Below are 15,193 nucleotides of genomic sequence, written 5' to 3'. Positions count from 1 at the left end.
AGTCGAGAAAATACACGATGCCGACAGTTGCTGTATAGGATACAGAATGGTAGTGTCGAAAGGGAAGAGCTCCGATGAGCTTCCACTTGATCCCGAGGCGAAAGATGGTGGGGTAGTGAGAGCCAGCAGGCGGCAGCTTCCAAGGCGGGGTGCGCGGTGAATTATAGTGAATAGGCAAACAAAAGGTTTTGGAGGAAAGAACTTAGAAATCCGACCCCGAGCATCCGGTCAATAACAAAGGGAACGAGGAAGACCCCGGGGTACAAGCAAGAGGCGAGCTGTTAATGATGACATACTCAAGTTGGCGAGGCTGCAATTTATATGGTCTTCTAGTCCCCAATCGCTAAGGCTTTGAACGAACGGCGGGTCCTGTTATCGATAATCGATCTTTGCCTCAATGGGTCACGATCAAAACAATTGTGGAGGCATGTGCAACGTTGACTTGTATTTGCGAACCATAGATTTAGATATAGATTGGAATTCAATACTAAAAATGGTAGATAAATGATCTTATTGGCAAAACCCTCTGATGTTCCTTTATGTGGTCGAATCAACATTTTTCCCTTGGTTAATTATCGTTCCCATGTCCTAAATCCACCTCCAAACTTTGGCTGTCATACTGTACTGGAGTCAACATCAGAGCTATTGCAGATCACGTGCCAGAGGTAGAAGCTCCGCCTCGATTTTTCCGACCGACAGTTCAGGCAGTCGTGGTAGCAGCCTCTCAGCCTCACGCCGAATCAATTTCACGACGACGCGCCTAATAAACTCCTACTTCACCACCACCAGATACTACAATCAGTTTAAGCGCATATTCTTTCCTACGCTTAGATCGCCAATATGAAGCTCGTCCGGTACGAACAATTCCCATTCTATGCGCTGCACCTGATCTGTGCTGAGCTTCATTTTCAAGTTGGAGCTCTTGGACTAACTTGGTTCTCACAGATTCCTGATGAAATGCGCCAACGAGACGGTGACAATTGAGTTGAAAAATGGTACGGGAGCTCTCGTCTTATTTCTTGAGCTTGGAGGAATGCAGTAGCGGGCTAACTTGTTTTCAGGCACCATCATCCATGGCACAATCTCTTCCGTCTCTCCACAGATGAACACGGCTCTCCGTACTGTGAAGATGACCATTAAGGGCCAGGAGCCCATCTCCCTCGAGACCATGAACATCCGAGGCTCTACAATCCGATACTTTATTCTCCCCGATTCACTACCCCTTGACACACTACTCATCGACGACGCGCCCAAGCCCAAGAACAAGGCCCGCAAGGAGGCCGAGCGTGGCGGACGAGGAGGCCGAGGCAGAGGCGGACCTAGAGGACGTGGACGCGGCGGTGGCCGTGGTCGTGGTGGACGACCTTAGATTGGACCGGACACGAAGAGATCGGAGACCAGACGGGAAAGGGGACGAAGATAGAAGCGCAAAGGCGCATCATCTGTGGAGTGGATACGATATCGCGATGATATCACTTTCTAAATGGAACTTGGCGTTCGGGTTGTTTAGCCATAAAAACTGTATGAATCTGCATCCTCTTGGAGTGGGTATCGCCTTTTGGTAGGTATACAAAGATATCTGAATACATGCTCTTGCAAGTCTCAAGTCATGGCAGCATCATTTTCCTTTTTCTCTCCTACTCCGCAGCGCTCGCATACTCTCGCCAAATCCGCACGATCTGCAATTTCTCCCATCCAGCCTGCTTGCCGCTTGTGCCAACGGTGCGAGCTCGCCATTCGGTTCCGAAGCTCTCAATGCGACTCTTGACTTGATCGGGCTTATTTTGGGCGCAGAGGAGCAAGTACGCACAACCACGGCGGGATAGAGTCCGTGGCAGTGCCTCAATAAGCCTATCTGTTGTCTCCATCCCATCTAGGCCGCCCGCATATGACAAAGCCAGGAGGTATGAATCGTCATCCCAGGAGGGTTTTGCGGTGACTCCTAGGTCATCTGCAACAAATGACTCTGGCCTAGCAGGCATCTCAGGTGTCGGTACATATGGAGGGTTGAAGATGAGAACATCAATAGTGCCTTCACGCAACGGGGTTGTAAGATCTCCCATGCACGAGCCCAAGTACGAGGCATGAGTGTCGGGGTTATCAGACTCAGCCTTTGCTACAGTCCCAACAGTCGCACGACACGCAAAGGCATTCATGTCAACGCCAGCTGTGAGAACATGTCGTGTGCCAAAGAGTTTCCGTGCATGCGCGTGGACGAAGGCGAGGACAACCCCTGAGCCTGTACCGACCTCCACCACGAGTGGTGCAGTGTTGGGAAAGGCACTTTGTAGATATTCCGTCTCAGAAGCGGACGAGAGTGTGTCCAAAAGGAGATACGAGTCCTCGGCTGGTTCGTAGACCCGCTCATATGGGACGTGAGAAGTATCTGGTGTGGGAAGCATTGTGTACGGTGTTCGCTGTGTAAGAAGACTGTGGTTGTGGTGATACTTCATTGATTTACGATAAGAAAACTTGTGATGGCGCTGAGTGGACATGGCACGTGATATATTTAGAATATAGCATAGAAGACCAATGCATCAGTGGTAACAGAACCAGAGAGGAACAAAATCAAAAGCTCTAGGACTTGTCATTCATCGGTATTATGGCAGTTGGTTGGCATAGGTTGGTATTTTAAAGAGAGTTGCTGCTCATGGTCGGTGTTGTTTTTGTATGCCCAGGCCTGAAGAAACCTCTTAGAACAGCCATGTCACCAATTCCTCGCACAAGACAAATCACCACAATCCCTCAAAGAATCACACACTTCATTTCGCAGCCCCAGTCGTCTCTCCCTGGTCCAACCCCCCATTTGATTCCCCATCCCATAGCTTCCACCATCCGAACCAAGTTGCGATCATACACGCCGTGCAGCTGACACCGAGGACAAGGTCGACTTTTTGTGTTATAGAACTTGGGCGGCTCTTTGGCTGTACCGTCGCAGAAGGTTGGGCAGGTGTTGAGGCCCATGTAAGGCTGGCAGGGCTCTGTGAGAACGACCCAGGTGTGCTTGCATTTCTTATGCTTGAAGTATGTGACTGTACACATATTGGGGGTGCAAATTGGAAATGAAATCTGGGCTGCTGAATGGGAGTTCCGTGAAAAATTGAGTGAAGACAAAAAGTGAGTGCTCTGGTATTCTTAGGAGAGAAAGGTTTTGCTGTTTGGTGATGTAAAGGAAGTTTGCTTCTGGCAGTGCCACTGAATCAGTGTCAAAATAAAACCAAGCAAATACAATACAAAAGCTGCCTATTGATCCAGTACCTACTAGGCAATCACTGCAAGCGTATTCTTCTTAAAAAGTATCAGACATAATCCGCGCAGCGACTATGAATCTTGATCTTCCCCGCCCCTAAACGATGACTCGGCAGTGTTTTCCCCTCTAAGTGTGCCACTCTCTTCCAGCTCCTCGTCACTGATGGCGTCTTCCACGGACGGAACTAAGCGCGATAACATAGCTTCCATGCGACGTATCGACTTCTCCATCTTGGCTATTCTATCCGATGTTCCCTCAAACATATCATTTTCAGAGAACGATCCGCGCAGTTTCTGTGGCGGAATGCCGGGAAACATGGAGTCTCGTCTCGATGGGCGTCGGCCTCCAGGATCAGGACGGCTTTGAGGTTCCATACTTCGTGGTTCTATCTCATTCGTGGCTCCACGTGTGAACTGGCGACGGATGAGATGGTGAGTAAGGTCATCGTCGACTGCAATATCATCGTGTACAGTGTCAGGTGGCGGGACTTGGAACACAGCGCGAAGATCTCGGTGGACCGTCAATCGCCATTTCTTCCAGAATTGGCTCTTGGTAGGCGGCGGAGCTTTGATCTCGCTAGGATCTTCGATCGATCGAGAAGGCCAAAGTATCCGACGTTCGGCAACAGCGATGATCAGGAGCAGAGGCAAGTTCAAGATCTTGACAGCCGTAACATGGATCTTGTGGAACCAGCGCGGGCTCACGACGAACTTAAGAGGTATAAATAGGAAAACAGCGAGGATGTTGAAGGGCGGCTGATACGCAAATACAGCGTCGGCTTTGACGCCTTCAAGAGTAAGGACCGCTCGTCGGAAGCTGGTTTCTGCTATAGCATTGGTCGAAATAGTACTGAAGGTGTTGGACAGCATAGAGACCAAAATAGTAAGGAAGAGCGTATTTCCTAGGAAAGCGAATGCAACCATAACAGAAGGTCCCAGTAGCCAGTGAAACTCGGTCTGGGGAATTGGTTAGAACGCAGTCTGGCAATAGTAATAACACATTGCTTACCGATCGATGTATACCTGTGCCATCTAGTCCAAACCAGATGTAGATCATCCATTTCGATATTGTCCTAGTACGCGTCAGTATCGTGTTGCACCTTGGGTGACACAACGAAGCTTACAGAATAGGGTGTGCTCCTTCACCAAGCCAAAGAAGCGATAGCAAAAATCCCAAGAAGCACCAGGCAGAGAGGGCTGTTAGGAAGAAGAAATCTGCCATCATTGACCTTAGAGACAAAAACACCAGGTTGTCACTAAGCAAATTAAAGGCCAGGCGCGGAACCAATACGGGAGCTGCGAGCGCCAACACATCAAATGCCTGCTCGTCCATGTTGGCATCGCCCAGTTTCCAACCAAGGAACCGCAGGATGAGATATGCCCAATAAATAAAGACAAAAGCCACATCGAGGAATGACCAGAGGTTTTGGGTATATACGTTCCTATGATGTGTCAGTAGCCTACAACGACAGATGTGCTTGTAACATACCATCCATGTGCCAAGATAGTGGCAAACTGATCCAATCCCCATCCAAAAGCGAAGATAGAAAAAGCAGCTTCAGTTGGCCCATAGCGGTTCTTCCTCCTTAGAACCATGACGGCGACATAGAGGGCGAGTAACACGGCGAACTGAATAGACTCGAGGACATTTCGGGTACGAGGGACGATTAGACGATACTGGTTAAGGAGGGGTGACTCGCGAGGGTCGTAAATGGAAATAGGCTTCAGCTTGTAGTGATCAGGAATGATGTCCCAGAATGTCGAAGGAGTATAAACAATGCGTCCCTCGTAAATGGCATTGACCACTTTTTGGCAAGTGGCTGAGCTTAGGAAATGCTTGCTCTCTGTGACGATGGCGATCTCTAAAGAGGGCAGTGTCTTATAATCAACCCAGGAAGTTGTCCGTTCTGCCTCATCTCGAATCTCGTCTGGAGCATTCTGGAAGGGCTCGAAGCCTGCCACGAGGATGTGAGCCAGTAGTAGGAGGCCATCATGGCCGTCGTCATGCATTTCACCAAAGCGTCGCAGGATGCGCGTAGCGATGAGCTCACACAGAGTAGCACGAGTGAAGTTAACATTGTGGCGGTTGTTCAAATGAGACTGCTCATCCAGGAACTGTGCACGATTGACCAGCAAGCAGTATACTATGAGATATAGTTAGTACAGGAGTCAGGTTGGCTCTCTTTGTCTCGGCCTTACTGATGGAAATGTCGTTGAGGCCATAGAACTTATCAACCAAGGGCCGGACAACTGTAACATTAATTCTCAGGTCCTGCAGCTGGGCGAGGCTCAGATAATCCTCAACAACGCTGATGATATCGCGACGGATACGGTGAATGTTGGTATACACGGGCAAATGGCTATGGGGGTCTGTCATGCAACTATACAGGGCCTCGCGGTTCGTGGGGCCGCCAGTACTGAGCCTACTCAGTAAAGGGCGACGTTCATCTGCTGAGGGGTCCGGCAATATGATGCGCCGGCGAGTATTGCTAGCCATGAATTGCCCAGTAGGTTAAGCAATTGTAGAGGAGTTCAGTAAGTAATAGAGGTATTGTGACGTGAAAGGATGTCTAAGTTATGGAATGGATAAGGATAGGGTAGGGTAGGGAGTATTAAGTCCCGTCGCGTTGTCGCAGGTTTGAGTGGAATCAAGTTTTGGCCATTTTTGGCGTGGCGAGCGATAAGATAGACGCTGCTGCCGTGGAATAGTCCTCTAAAAGATGGGACTCTACTCTTGCAGACAGGCGCTATGGGGCATGTATAAGTAAGTGCCTATCAAGCGGTGAAGGCAAGATGGAGATCAATTGAGCAAATTGATAGTGGTTTTTTCTTGAAAAGGGTGAAGGATTGTGTTGTCACAGAAGATCTATTATTCGCAAAGGCTAACGTCATCCTTTCAACACCCGTACCGTTGGATTGTTTCGGATCTGAATCCTGGGGTGTTGCAAGTCAAAACAGCAACCAGAAGCAACCGCTCTTCAGATAAAATAGCCCAGATAGAGGCAAAGGAGTGGCTAAGCTTCAACGAGATTGAGTAATTGAATATCACTCGTTTTTGTTCGCCTTGCATTTAAAAGAAACACTTTGGCCCAATCATTTGCATAAACGTAGTATCCGACAAGGGACCTTATTTTGGCTTCATAACCTATGGCTGGCTAAAGAAGTACAATCATTTACTCAAGACAACCATATGGGACACCGAAACAAACCTCATACATAACTCCAAGCTATAATAGACATTCTACAGCTTTGCCGCTGTCTCTTCAGCACCAGCCTCTTTAGCCAACTGCCAGGCAAATTTGGCCAAAGATCCCCTCGTCTCAGCGTGCTGTCTCGCCTTCTCACTGCTCGCCTGCCTCAGTGCATAACGAGCCGCGATACCCTGACACACACCTGCCAGCTTCCAGATGCTAAAGGACATGCCCCATGGCACCTCAGGTCGGGCGTCGTAGCCGCTTTGCCCTGTGTACCACTCCAGAATCTGCTCTGGCTGTGGAAGACCGGGTGTCCTACCGGGCAGGAAGCCAGATGTGTCGTATGGAGTTGAGCCGGGGGCTTTGGCTGAATAAAAGTTGGTAAGGAGGTTGCAGATGTCGGAGAGAGGATGTCCGATGGTAGCCATCTCCCAACTGTGAGGGAATAGTTGTTAGCAGCCTATATCACAGCCAAAGAAAGCAAAGCCAGGAGACACATACTCTAATATTCCAATCACTCTTGGCTCGGTCTTATGAAACACCAGGTTGTCAATCTTGTAATCGCCGTGTACAAGCGTCGCCCGATCCTTGGGCTGCAGTCGCTCGTTCTTGAAGAAACGCACAGTTTCTTCAAAGTACGGCAGTTTCCCAACTGGTTCCTTAGTCTCAATATCGACAGCTTTCTCTTGACTTCCGCAAATAGTAACCCACGTATTGATCTGTCGAGAATAGAAATCCGAGGGCTTGCCAAACTTCTCCAGCCCAACCTTCTTGTAATCAACTGCATGGAACCGGGCCAGGGTTAGCACAGCATCGCGCCACATAGCCTCACGTTCAGCAGGCTCTACACCAGGCATGGTGAAGTCCTCAAAGATGCGGCCATCGAGAAACTCCATGATGTAAAACGGTGTTCCGATGACCGAGTCGTCCTCGCATAAACAATAAGTCTTGGGGACCGCGACATCAGTGTTCTCGAGAGCGTGCATGATGCGATACTCACGCTCGACCTTATGAGCTGTCTTAGAGAGGAGCTTTCCAGGCGGCTTCTTGCGCATCACGAAGCGCTGGCCATCAGAAGCGGTGATTTGATATGTTGGATTGGATTGACCAAAGCCAAACTACTTTGACGTCAGAATCAAACACGACGCAGAGAAATAATCAGCTACTCACTTGTTTGAGGTCAATCGGGGTTTTGATGTCAGGTACATTCTCAGAGATGAACTTTTCGAAAGCCTTCTCATCGACGGGTTGTCGAATTCTGCCAGCCATGATGGCAGAAGTAGGGCCAAATGAAAGCAGTTGGAGGATACAGAGCTGGCTCAGTGCTCAATAGGTTGGCAATTACTGTATGGTTCTAGCCACAACTTATTTACTGTGAATGTATACGAGTCGGGAGATTATGACAAGAACAAGAATGCGATGAAGCTGTGCTGTTGTGAAATGGCAAGTTCTGTTGAGAAGGGTATCACGAATGAAGGAGGTAAAGATGTATTGTAAGGTAAGCTACACCTAAAGTTAAACACTCGGCCCTTGTTAGACGAGATGCCGAGGTTCCTGGGGAATCCAGTAGCTCCCTCCCTGTCCGTAGCTCATGCGACATGCCCGCGACCGCGGCCCCTCTTCCTTAACTTCCATGTCTCCACTATCCCCAGCTTCAGTTGCGTTCCTCGGTTCATCCACTCAAAACCAACCAGCTGCTAACCTAGGTAGGTCCCGAGACAATTATCTATGTACTTTCATATTTATCTACCTGGGAGTCCTCACTAATCTTCTTTTTGCTCTAAGGAGTACCAAAATGTTAATTCTTCCATCTATTTATTCTTCCATATCCATTCATACATGTGATAAGAAAACAGCAAGTAAACTTCAACATGATTAAAGACATAGTGCAGTAGCAGATGGGAATGTCACAATAATCTAAATTCATATTATAAACATTGAAATCCTTCTGTTCATTATCAGAGCGCCTTAGGCCTCTCAACCCCATGCAGATCGTCTTCCCATACCCCTACTGGGTGTAATCCATCTCCTGAGCAAACTACTGGCATGCACAAACAATCGGGCGCCATATACAAGCTCCCACCGCGGACCAGCCGAAGCAGAATACCGCTGTTCAAGAGACAAGCAAACGTTATATAAAAGAATAATCCTCCCTGCTCCGTGTCTTACACATCCACCACCACGATACATGATATGGAGTAAACATTCATGCCCAACAAAAAACAACCAGACAAATGAAAACTAGCAAAGAAAACCATGGTAACAAGCCCTCCAAATAGCTTGGTGGTCCAGGGTCAAGAGAGCAGAAAATTCCGTGGTATCAGTATCCATAACGCCAAGCCCTTCCGTCTGATGTGGTCGTAGTACATGGATCAATAAATGTCGAGATGTTTTTGTGGTCGAGAGTCGTATTGTCGTCATAGATCATTTACCAGCCCTTCTTGCGAGCGAAACGCTTATTCAACAAAGCCAACACCTTGGGCACGTTGAATTGGACGTATTCGAGGTCGAGATCGTCTTGGTTATCCTTTTGCATCTCCAGCAAATCATCCAGCTTGAGATCCAACTCAAGCAAGCCTCTGTTACGACCTGTCTCAGATTAGTATCATCATGTCTAATCGGATTGAAGACGACTTACCCTTGTAATGTAAAGAGATAACAAAGGTTCCTGGCAATGGACTGGTAAAGTTGAAGTAGATGTTCGCACGTCTGTTATCGGGAACATTACTCTTCTGAATGACACCCTCCTTCTCGAGCTGCTGATGGGTGAACTTGTATGGACCAAGAACTTGTTGCTTCTGTTGCTTTCTCTTCGTACCCTCACTTTGTGATCGAACATTATGCAAGTAGCTCTTGTAAGTCTCAAGCTGCCCGTTGAGATAAACGTTGTGGTCCCGGATGGTCTTGTAGACCTCCTGCAACTTCTGAGTTTCTGTGATCACACCTTCCTTGAGAGAGCCAAGATGCTGAAGCTCCTGCTCAACTTCATCACGAAGGAGGCTGAACTGGTCGGCCTTGTCTATAACATGCATTTCTTGGAGTTGAGAAAGCAGCTCCATGGCACGAATACCTTTGCGCACCATCACCGCATCACTGCGGTTTGTGGCCGCGGCATCGGCGATACGCTCCAGTCGTAGAGGTCGCCTAGCTACGCCACTAGTTGATGGAATGGATCGCATGACCTGGACGAAGATTGACTTGGCTTCCATGAAGTAGACTTCCTCCTGAGTGATATCCAGCGCTGCCGTAAGGTCACCAATCGCTGATTCCCATCGACTGAACAAGGGCAGGTTGATGACCCTGTTCTCTTTGCGTGGGAGCTGAGGAGGCGAAGATCCCAGTTCCGACATAATAATAGCAAGATGTGAGTTGTCATCCTTGCACAACTCGTTGTGGTGCTTATCAATCAGCCCGTGCATAGCATAAACTTCGTTGAGTGTGATCTCGAGCTCCAAGTCTTTCTTCGAAAGCGCAACATAATTGTCCATTTCAAGACTTTCGTAAAAGTCTTGCACCTCGCAGAGGTCAAGCATGAATTTGTTGATCCTGTCCTTGTTCTGGTGAATGAACGGCTGCAGCTTAGCCATGTACGGTTCCTTAGCGTACGATGGCTTGTTCGCAAGGTTCTGCAGCATCTTGGCGATATAGGTCAGAGTTCGTCGAGGTCGCTCGGCCGGGGTTCCATCGATAAGCATGTACGACTTCGGGGTAACGATTGCAGGGTTGATGAAGCGCAGGAAGAAGAATCCACCGATCAAAGTACAAATGACCTGGTCATTAGCATCAGGATACTTGCGCTTGGTCAAACTCCTAATCTGCTTGCAGATCCAACGAATACCGTAAGGTGCTTCCTCGAGGCCCTCAATGATAGTCGTCAAGAAGCCATTAGCAATCTCGGTCAACATGGTCAGGCGGGGCTCGATGATGGCCTGAACCTGGGGGTTCTCGGCAGCTTGCTCGCCCGTGATTCCCTTGGGAAGATGGGGAGGTAATTGGCCGGTGTCCTCCTCAATCTGCTCGATCATTCGCTCATAAACTTTGAGCGGGTTGATCTCAAGATCAAGGTCTTTCAATTCGATCAAGCCGTTGATTCTATCAGCAAGTGCCGACTTCAGGAAACTTTGACCAGGTCCTCTTCGAGTGTATGTAGTCATCATTCGAGAAACGGGCGTGTTGGCGCGAAGCAATGATGAGTAGTCTGGCGTGTTATCGAACTGGTATGTCAAGACGGACTAGAATGTGTAAGAATTCGAAAGTCTGGTGTCATCGTAAGCTTAAGACGTACCTGAAACATGGTGAGGAGCAAGTGTTCTTCGCGGCTCTCATATTGATTTCCGTAGATGGTGAACATGACTGTCTGGAGCAGCGAGTCAATCTCGGACATCGAGACCAGTCTGCAAAGGTGAGCGATGTGCCTGGGCTCAGATTGCAGAAGAAAGAGAAGGTTTCCGTATTTTTGTGTCTTATCGTCGTTCGGAAAACCACCCTGCTGCATCTCAAGAGCATCCTCAAGATGGCTGGCAACTTCATTTTGCTAGGAGTTTGTAAGCACCAGTTCGTTTAGCGGCCAAGTAAAGCGTACCTCCTCCAAAGCCATACGATTTTGGATAAGCAATGCAATTCGAGAGTCCAGGTAGCGAACATCCTTCTCCAGGACGAAGTTCTTCTTGGACTGTGATGAAATTTTCGATTTGAGATCGCGCAACGCCTTTTGTGCTGTGAAAGAAGTCAATCATTCGGTTCCTGGCTGTGTAAAATGATTAGCACCTACCTTTAGCAAGATCATCTTCGATCTGGAGATCTCCTTCGTTGGCGGAAATCGACATGTATAGTGCCGACATAGAATAGCGCTTCGACTGGCGCGCCGAGCGCGAACCGTCGTAAGAAGACATAGTGTTCTGGCGTGATATAGGTTGGAAGGAGGAAGAGGAGGCGGTAGAAGCTCGAGATGGTGTTTGCAACATGACGGACATAATGTGTCTGCTACAACTCAAAAGGGTAACGGTCTGGGCTCATATGCCCCTTGAACTCCAATAGACCGTGGTATCACAGTCGTGCCGAGTCAAGACGTTTTAACTGTCCAGGACAGTCGAAAGAAGCGTGTCAGTTTGTCCCGACCAAGATAAGCTGGGATAAAATTCGGTGGTGGTGGAACAAGTCGTCGAGTGATGGCAAGCGCCCAGGCGGGCAGACAGCGATGCTTGTCTGTGTGTTGTTGGACTGCAGCGGTATGATCAAAAAGCCGAAAAAGAATCGATTTGGCGACAAGGAGGTCGGGTTCGTCGGTGGTTGTGAGGTGGGCGGCGGTTCAAGCGCGCAATTAGGGTACGGTCGATCGGAGGACAAAGGAGGAGAGGACACAAGCGAAGTTGAAAAGCAACGATAACAGCAACTCAATGGGGGCGACGATGTGCCGCGAAGCAAAGTGCTAAAGAACGGGAAAAGCCTCGATCTCACGAGGAGCACAGCAAATGTTCAATGAAGAAAGAAGCGCAAAATGGAGGACAAAAAGACAGCGGATGGATTGATGGTGATAACGAAAGTGGAGGTGGTAGCGGTGGTGGTGGTAGTGATAGTGGCAGACAAGCCAGATGTAGGAAGGGGAAGGGGGCCGGTGATAGAATTGTACATGTACAGGCAACGCAACGCAACGGACAGGCCAAGTACCTGAGCTAAGAAGATACTTGTCGTGGAGCTGTTCAGGTAGTGGACTGCAAGGTATCAGACATGGATGCAATCTGTATCCTCGGGCAGATTTATGCACGGCTGAGACGCGGACTTCAGGAGGGAGAGACGGCGCGTGGGACGGTCGGTGGATCGTTGGCGTTGGAAGCTGCAGGGACGTGCGTTGTGGGTTTTGGGCTTGGGCTCTTTCTTGTCTGTGTGTGTGGGGAGAAAAAGATAGGAGGAGGAGCGAACAGTAACAGCGAACGCGAAACAACAAGCGATGGCTGGCGGGCGTATGTAAGGATATGGAGAGGATCACTGCACATTCAACAAATATCTGTTTGTAGCTGATTGGCTGTTTAGTATTTATCACTGTTGAAGAAAGCGTTAAGAATGGAAGAGGTTATCCGGAAACGTGACAGAAAACGGGAGCCGATGGTGGCTTTACAACAGTCGAATAGACCAAGGTACCTGCCTCAAACATTTTAGACATAAAGAGGCAGGAATCAGGGGTCCGGCACTACTATCATGGGATACCGGCAGGAAACAAGAAAAAGGGCTTAGGAAGGGGGGGCTTCCAACTTTCATGGAGGTAGCATCTTGGGCAGGTACGGTACAGATTGGTACCTGAGCTGAGGTGAGAGAGCTTGCGACAACAGTGACAGTGATTGAGGGGGATGATGCCCAGTAAAAGGACAATTTTGTCTGATGGTGGGAATACTGTCCAGTTGATTCGTAGAATAACGTGGCTGGAGTTTAGGTACCTGACAGCCATTGAATGCTGCAATAGGTACAGTAAAAGTAGTGGGTGTAGCCCCGGAGCTAATAAGTCAACCAGAGCAACTGCTATTGCCTCTAGTGGGGTTTAGCTGTGTTTTGGTGATGCCCTCAGAACTAACGCGTGATGGTGTTTAATAGCCGTCTGTTATTATAACAATCACCCGCAGCAGCCTTGGTCAAATATGTGACCTCGCTATTCGGTATAATTCTGGCTACTTCCAGGGCACAGCATGTAAGGAAGGAGAAAGATGTTTTAGGGACAGAACAGACCAGACCAAACTGAAGGGTTCCATACCGTACCTAGATTGGCTAGGATCAGGGGCAGAGAGGGCGAAACCTCGCAGTACATAGACAAGAGTGGATGCAAAAACATGATCGTTTTTAGAGCGGGCTCTCACATCGCAGCGGGAACTGACAGGGGTGACCAGGCCAGGGCCATAACGGATCAGCAACAACCTGCTATCGCTGTTGGTGATGATACGGCATACTGCAAGGTATAGAATACCTCAACGGCGACGGTTGACAAGACCGTTGGAGGTTTGCAGATGAGCAACGAAGACCCTTTCGCTTAATTATAATGACCCCATCTAATGGCAACTTCCACGGACGTCGCTTTGACTTTGCACTGCCATACCATAATGGCAATAAAGCACAGTTTCCGTCTACTTGTAGCTCGCTTGCTGCTTTCCAAAAGATCTCAACAGTCAGTCGCCTCATGAATCCGTGTGGAACGGAGGCGTCGCAAAAAGGCGGCGTTGGCGGGGTTCCTTTGATAGAAGTAGCCCAGTTTGGTTGTACAAACTACAAACCGCCTTGTCTCCTTTCAAGTTGAACCCAAACTCTCAGCAGGTTCTGGGTAATGATTGGAATTGATCATCGTTTCGGTCGCCAGACCGCCACAGTTGCTTAAACTTGTTCTGGCCGATCAGAGGCGATGATCATAAGAGAGGCCTATCAAACCGGCGGTAGTTCTAGAGTACAGTAGTTTTTGATAGCTGGATCCCTGGTCCATGTTAGGGATTTTCCTCAAGCATGACCAGCTAAAGAACAAAACTCTGAGCAAACTCCGGTTGTTTTAGAACTCGGTCAACTGAAGGGTCCGATCTCAGGGCACAGCGCTAGGTTAATTAATTGCTTTCACTATACGATCCAAAAAAGCTGTGGCCTCGTTGATATCCAAGCTGAAGGTTGAGGCGCCTAGCACAGACAGGTACAGGTACAGAGCTTCGAGTTCAAAACCAAGAAGAGACAGACGACAGACAAGGGGCTGTGGAGGCTGAGACTGGGCGCAGATGAGCTCGGGACGGGAGGCGCCAAAACAGTCCTCGTGCCTGGATAAGTTTTATGTGGTATTATTTTAGCGGTTATCGAGGGGCAAGAAGGAGAGTCTTGAGAGTGAAGAGAAGAGACGAGGAAAGACAAGACAAGACAAGACCAGTGAAGAGGGGGAGGGGGTCAGTCGTTCATCCTTGCGTGCCAAGCCAGGGGTAGATTAGACCATAATCCGTTTCGGGTTAGATATAGGGACAGGGCACAAGGCTCAGGCTCTACTAAAGTGCCTGCACCTGCTTATGCATCCACTGACGGGTCACTGTGGATTAGGTCCATGATGGAGGGGGGAAGAATTAATTCAACCTCTGCCTACGGATACAGTAACGGATGTTATTATTGGACTGTATTCTGTTTGTAGTGGTAGTGATGTACCAAGTGAATAGCCTGGTGCTTAGACCAGCCAGTCTTCTCTTTGTGATATCCATCTCGAGCATCACTCCCAGTGTAGGTCTGTATAGGCACTCACCTTTCTAGACCCTCGTATAATACATGGACGCTAGGAATATATGATCTGTAGGCCCGTGTGACTAGATGAGGTCATGATGCTCTTAGCGAGAAAAAGAATGAACCCACGAGAGTGACAAGACTTGGGGAAATGATGAGAATCACACCAGCTCCATTGAAGCCCCAATTATAGTAACTCGAGTCCAGTTTTTATTCTAAAGGAGAAGAAAAAAGCAAAGAAAAATGTGTTTCTTTCTCTCTTTTGAAGACCCTTTCTGTTTACAGATGTTTATCAGCAATAAGGGTTCTCAGTTTATCTTCATTGGTCCGTCAACATGTTGTCTTGTTAACCTCAGTCCATATTACCCAGCATTACAGTACAGTAGTATTCTATCCTCACATTCCAAGCGCCGCATGTCTCGCATCACTTTGTCTCTCTCTTTCTCTTATTCCCTTGCTCTCTTCACGATGTGATAACTCAAGACCCATGTCTCTGGCGTGCTGTGCCTTTTTTTTTTTTTTTTTTT

At 48.5% G+C, this 15,193-nt stretch overlaps 5 protein-coding genes across 5 annotated transcripts; 1 reads left to right on the top strand and 4 right to left on the bottom strand.

Moving 5' to 3' along the window:
- Positions 1-840: 840 nt before the first annotated feature.
- On the top strand, positions 841-1,369 carry FIESC28_03537 (uncharacterized protein; the record flags this gene model as incomplete). The annotated part of the gene is made up of 3 exons (XM_031157686.1): positions 841-854; positions 946-995; positions 1,062-1,369. The coding sequence occupies 3 exons, from the start codon at positions 841-843 to the stop codon at positions 1,367-1,369; spliced, it is 372 nt and encodes a 123-aa protein (XP_031018199.1).
- A 268-nt stretch (positions 1,370-1,637) lies between these two features.
- On the bottom strand, positions 1,638-2,402 carry FIESC28_03536 (uncharacterized protein; the record flags this gene model as incomplete). The annotated part of the gene is made up of 1 exon (XM_031157685.1): positions 1,638-2,402. The coding sequence occupies one exon, from the start codon at positions 2,400-2,402 to the stop codon at positions 1,638-1,640; it is 765 nt and encodes a 254-aa protein (XP_031018198.1).
- A 919-nt stretch (positions 2,403-3,321) lies between these two features.
- Positions 3,322-5,746, bottom strand: FIESC28_03535 (uncharacterized protein; the record flags this gene model as incomplete). Its single annotated transcript, XM_031157684.1, has 5 exons — positions 3,322-4,206; positions 4,259-4,322; positions 4,374-4,691; positions 4,739-5,393; positions 5,449-5,746. 5 exons carry the CDS (start codon positions 5,744-5,746, stop codon positions 3,322-3,324), a joined length of 2,220 nt encoding a protein of 739 aa, XP_031018197.1.
- Positions 5,747-6,490: 744 nt separating this feature from the next.
- Positions 6,491-7,712, bottom strand: FIESC28_03534 (uncharacterized protein; the record flags this gene model as incomplete). The annotated part of the gene is made up of 3 exons (XM_031157683.1): positions 6,491-6,878; positions 6,945-7,561; positions 7,614-7,712. 3 exons carry the CDS (start codon positions 7,710-7,712, stop codon positions 6,491-6,493), a joined length of 1,104 nt encoding a protein of 367 aa, XP_031018196.1.
- A 1,159-nt stretch (positions 7,713-8,871) lies between these two features.
- On the bottom strand, positions 8,872-11,335 carry FIESC28_03533 (uncharacterized protein; the record flags this gene model as incomplete). The annotated part of the gene is made up of 5 exons (XM_031157682.1): positions 8,872-9,032; positions 9,082-10,675; positions 10,729-10,977; positions 11,026-11,159; positions 11,215-11,335. 5 exons carry the CDS (start codon positions 11,333-11,335, stop codon positions 8,872-8,874), a joined length of 2,259 nt encoding a protein of 752 aa, XP_031018195.1.
- Positions 11,336-15,193: the final 3,858 nt, after the last annotated feature.

The sequence above is a fragment of the Fusarium coffeatum genome, assembly GCF_003316985.1.
Source record: "Fusarium coffeatum strain FIESC_28 chromosome Unknown BRIP53273_contig_75, whole genome shotgun sequence".
NCBI classification, from domain to species: Eukaryota; Fungi; Ascomycota; class Sordariomycetes; order Hypocreales; family Nectriaceae; genus Fusarium; species Fusarium coffeatum.
The sequence above is the reverse complement of the archived record's forward strand: the minus strand, read 5'-3'. Positions and strand labels throughout refer to the sequence as shown.